This window comes from Teleopsis dalmanni, chromosome X (assembly GCF_002237135.1).
Source record: "Teleopsis dalmanni isolate 2A chromosome X, ASM223713v2, whole genome shotgun sequence".
NCBI lineage: Eukaryota > Metazoa > Arthropoda > Insecta > Diptera > Diopsidae > Teleopsis > Teleopsis dalmanni.
This window is the reverse complement of record NC_051848.1, coordinates 14050819-14055672: the sequence shown is the minus strand read 5'-3', so window position 1 is coordinate 14055672 and position 4854 is coordinate 14050819. Positions and strand designations below refer to the sequence as shown.

Sequence of the window (4854 nt, the reverse complement as noted above, 5' to 3'; positions counted from 1 at the left end):
CCTATACTGGTCAAAATGTATGCAAAACAACAACACTACTTTCTCTATCTAAGCCACACACTCCGGCCAGTAAAGAAGAACGTGCTACCAACGCAATAAGCAAACTATCGTGAATATTCATTGGAAAGTCCAACGAATATTGCAATCATATGTCAAAAAATCATATGCAAACAAAATTCAAAAATATGAATTTGAAATTTAGGAATAAAGAAAAAATTGCAGGCTCAGGTTCTGCATTCATTTTAATTTTTAAATGAAAATTTTGGCGAAAAAATGGCGTAAGCAACACAACCTTTTTTTAAAAATCGCTAATAATATAATTATCACACTTTCCGATTTTAAACAAAGGCGTAAATACTGTATAATATAATAATACATTAACATTATTACAGCCTCTATGAGTTTTTTCTTGCTAGATATTTTTGGTGGCAAATTGAAAGTGAGCATATCTAATTTTCCTTTTAAATTTAGGCACAACCAAAAAGTATCAAAACATTGTAAAAATGCTGATAATTATTACTAAACACATCGGACATCCCACAAAATAAATAGTTTAAATAAAACAAACCAGAAAGAATTGCAATTTGATAAAGAGTCGACAACAAATGTTTGTACTTACTTGATATATTTACTTTGCACTATAAATATGACAGATAACAGTGTTATCTTATTCAGCATAAAATCTTTATTCTTCCTCACAACTATTCACAATAGCATAAGATAATACTGAATAATGCCTTACTACTGTGAACTGTTCAAGTTGATATCAATTTAATTTTATTGATATTAGAATTCAATGATAATATCAAAATTTAAAATTTTCATACAAATCATTTCAATTACAAACAAAACCCTCGTGTGAATACGGTATTAGAAGATTTGGCAAAAATTTTTTTATTTATCACATCATCTAATGCCACTTTGAATACATCAATTTTATTTTTTTTTGTACTTAACAGTGTTTAGATAAATTCTCAAAATAACAGCATTCATTTTATTGATTTTTCAACCCTATAGTACCTTCAATATTCAATAAATGTGTGTGTAACTCGCGTAAACCAATAAATTAAATTTAAGAGGCTTCGATAGTTTTAGAGACAGAGTTTGTACGTGTCGCAAAAGATGAAATATACTTGATATATTCCAATTCTTCGAATTATTCCCCTATTAGTTGGAAAGTACTGTAAACTATGCGATTATATTTCTTGGTTAATAATCAGGGAATCAGTGGCGGCGCTAGGCGTCGGTAACGTTGATGACCACGGGGGTCTCGCAAAGAGTTGTACAAATTCCTTAAAAGCTTAACGACAATTACCAGAGAAAAAATGGTTTTATTTGTTTTTTTTTTTAAGTGAATAAGGGAATCTTTTAACAATGAATTTACGAAAAATTCGAAATTTAGATCCGGAGAGGTGGATATTTCCAGTAACGGCTATATAGCGTCATGATAGCATCATAATGGCTCCCTGCAACACATAGAAAAATCTGATAAAAGTTATCCTAAGGATTTTAATAACAGATATTTTTTTTTCGAAAATTGAATAACGGTGAAATGCAACGTCTCGATAAAATTCTTAAATTTTTTCAAAGTGGCGTAAGCGTTGGGAACTTTGACCTTAACTCTCTCTTTCTCTCTCTGAAACAAGATGGGAGCGTAGAATCGAAGCAATTAAAGCGATATTTTTGCAATTTGATGATGTTGTTGAATGGGTGAATAACATAAGAAATAAAACTGATGATTCTGAACCTCTAAGCGATTGTGAAGCAGTCCTGAATCAAATGCTAATTCTTGAGTTTACGACCAGTAAACACTATAAATAAACTATAGCAATCGACTAAAGAAAACTTGAAGATCGCTATTGACAGTCTACACACCTTTCGTACGTGGGTAAAAGAATATCATAATACTTGATTTGAAAAACCGTTGAACAATCCCAATTCTTTGTAGAAAAAAAGAGTTAAGAAATTACATCTGAATTTAAAGATTTTTGCTTTAATAACTAAGAAGAAACGATTGTTCAGTTATGAACATATTGATGAGCCCATATAATCCGTTGAAATGCAGAATAAAGTAAACTTTTTTTACCATAATGATAGATGCTATCTTAATTGCTACCGATTGTCGATTCAAAGCACTTATTTTGAACAATTTATGTGACATTAATCATAAAGTATATCAAACGAAGACCTTGTCAAGCATTGTCATGCTTTAGACATAACATTTCTCTAGACTTAATCAACGATAAAAAGCAGTTCATCTGAAATATTAAGGAAAATAATTTAGAGGAAGTACGTCCGAATATTTAAATAGTAATCAGAATTATACTCACAGTTCCACTCAGTACAGCCTCTGCTAAAGGAAGCTTCATATAGTTAAAACTGATAAAGACCTATTTGAAAAGTATGATGAGCCAAGAGAGACTATCTGCATTGCCAGTTCTATTAATTGCAGCAAAATTATAATATAATTTTGAAAAAAATTCAGTGAGGCTTAAAATAGGAAAATTCATTTATTTTATTTTGATTACCAATAAAACTTTCATACAGACTTCGCTGTAATTGTGAATGCAGATTATTTACCTAGAAAAACCTGAAACTTGAGCATTGAAAGTTTGTGCAGTCTTGGCTAGTTGCGGATAAACAAGATTAGTCACCGCTTATAATTTGTCAAGTTCTAAGTCTGGCGCTTGCAGTCCAAAGTATATACGGACTATAAACTAATTAAATTCGATTATTTCCTAAGACCACTGATGATGAGTACTTGGCAATACTCGAAACAGCGTTGTATGGTCAGCCAAATTTCAATAAATTAAATAAATTTTTGTTCTTGTCTTTTCTTTGCTATTCGAATCCGTCTAACTTTTAAATAGTTTCTTTTCGTTATAAAGACACGCCACTATCGGCAAGAAAAAATTAACATCGTAAATTATTTACTTTTATAGCACAGTAATAAAAGGGGCCTCGCAATTCTGATGTCGCCGACGTCCAGGGTTAGCTCCGCCACTGCAGGGTATAATACATTAAAGATTTTATGAGAATTTTTAGTCCTTCATGGAACATAACAGAATAGAGTCTTCTAAAACAAAGTAAGGATTTACCTGCTAATTTATTAACCATATGAAGTGTCCCTTGCAATAGCTTCTCAAATCCTACTTTTTATTTAAAGTTAAACGCATCAACCCAAGGAAAAAATAAGTAAGATAGTATGAGTAAGATAGTATACTCCATGTCAGGTAGAAAGTTTTAGATACATAAACCATTTCTTGAAATAAAGTAATTAACAGGCAAAGACAGGTAACATCTTCCCACTTTAGAATTAATGGGCGTGAAATTGTTAAAACAAAATTCTTCTTTATTGCCTTTTATGAATCTTGAAAATTCTTCTTTGTGGAACTCTATAGAATTTACTATGTAAGTAAATCATTTAATACATGCAAATCTTTCCGAGACTAGAGGATTAAGATTTGGAAGATTGAGAGTATGATAAAAAAATTAATAAATTAACTCATGTTACCGAGACCACTGCTTAGGCCATATCATAAACGATTTATATATGTATATGGGCCAGTTAAATGTAAAACCACATATGGGACCACTGTAGTATAGTAATGTATAATGACGCTTAAAATTACTAGTTTTTACTGAGCACTGTGTTAAGACGCGTAGTCCTTACCACAGAAATTTTATAAGCATTTGCTTTTTTTTAATTCATTACTAAACTATGGCAAACACTGCGGATTATTGCTGACGATGTACTTTTCTGACAATATATTCACATTATATCAAGATTTCTAAATATTTTTATTACATTTAAACAGATACACATAAAAACAATACAAGACTTACGACTAATATTCCACTTAAATAATTCTGAGTAATGGATGATTTTGTTCCGTAAAGAAGTGTTAAAAAGGTTTGTTGTATGTTGATTAACATTATTTAAACAGTTCGTAGGGAGAAAATAATTATGAAGTAATTAATATAATATAATTCATGCATGCAATAATTTTGAAATAGAAAAAATGTCGTCACTACAACTGCTTAAATAAGTCCAAATTTCTGTTTGAACATAAAAATTCAAACAAAATAATGCGGCTTGCGCACCGTAATGCCATGGTCTCCAAGTGCAGGAGATATATCCTCCACTGCCAAAGAGTATTTGCGATCTTTATTTGGCTTCTTGTCCTACAAAGATATACAGAATTGAAGTCACTCCATAAACAAAGATTTCTATTTACTATAACTATGAGACTATAACGCACCTTGTTAGCTCCATGACTGCTGGAATGTTGATTATTGCTTGTCCGCGTCTTACAATGCTGGAGCGCATCGTTAGCTATATCTGATATGAATTTCTGTGCAGCAACAGATATTATTCTAACAATTCGTGGATCGACGGTTTCAAATCCATTTCGGTTTAAGAAGCTAGCGGTGATAGCATCTGGTACTGTTGGCACATAATCCTCAACTTGTTTAACCAACTCTATAAATGCTGGACTAAGATCAGCAAATTCGGCTTCCTCTGAATCGCTGTTATTTATTGCCGCTAAGTGTTCATCATCCGTGTTGGCCATCTGCTATATATTAATTGTTTTCTGTATATAAAAAACAATCAAATATGACTGAAGCTGGTAATTATGTCCGACACTCGTCAAATCTGTTTTATGATAATTTGCTACATGGCAGCTGTTTTGCTGTTTGCTTTCGTTTCGTGTTTCTCGCCAAAACGTTCCAACGAACACAGGTAAAGCGGAGAGAAAAAATGTATAAAGGGTCAGTTACTTGGTACGTGCGGTAAGACCTTAAGTAGAAACGAAATGAAAATTTCTCTACGCTTTACTCTAAAATGCAATT

The 4854-nt window shown here is 31.7% G+C and overlaps 1 protein-coding gene across 1 annotated transcript; it reads right to left on the bottom strand.

Moving 5' to 3' along the window:
- Positions 1-4031: 4031 nt before the first annotated feature.
- LOC119688870 (transcription initiation factor TFIID subunit 10-like) lies at positions 4032-4696 on the bottom strand. Its single transcript, XM_038103530.1, has 2 exons — positions 4263-4696; positions 4032-4185 (listed from the first exon to the last, which is right to left on the bottom strand). Exons 1-2 carry the CDS (start codon positions 4572-4574, stop codon positions 4078-4080), a joined length of 420 nt encoding a protein of 139 aa, XP_037959458.1. The 5' UTR covers positions 4575-4696; the 3' UTR covers positions 4032-4077.
- Positions 4697-4854: the final 158 nt, after the last annotated feature.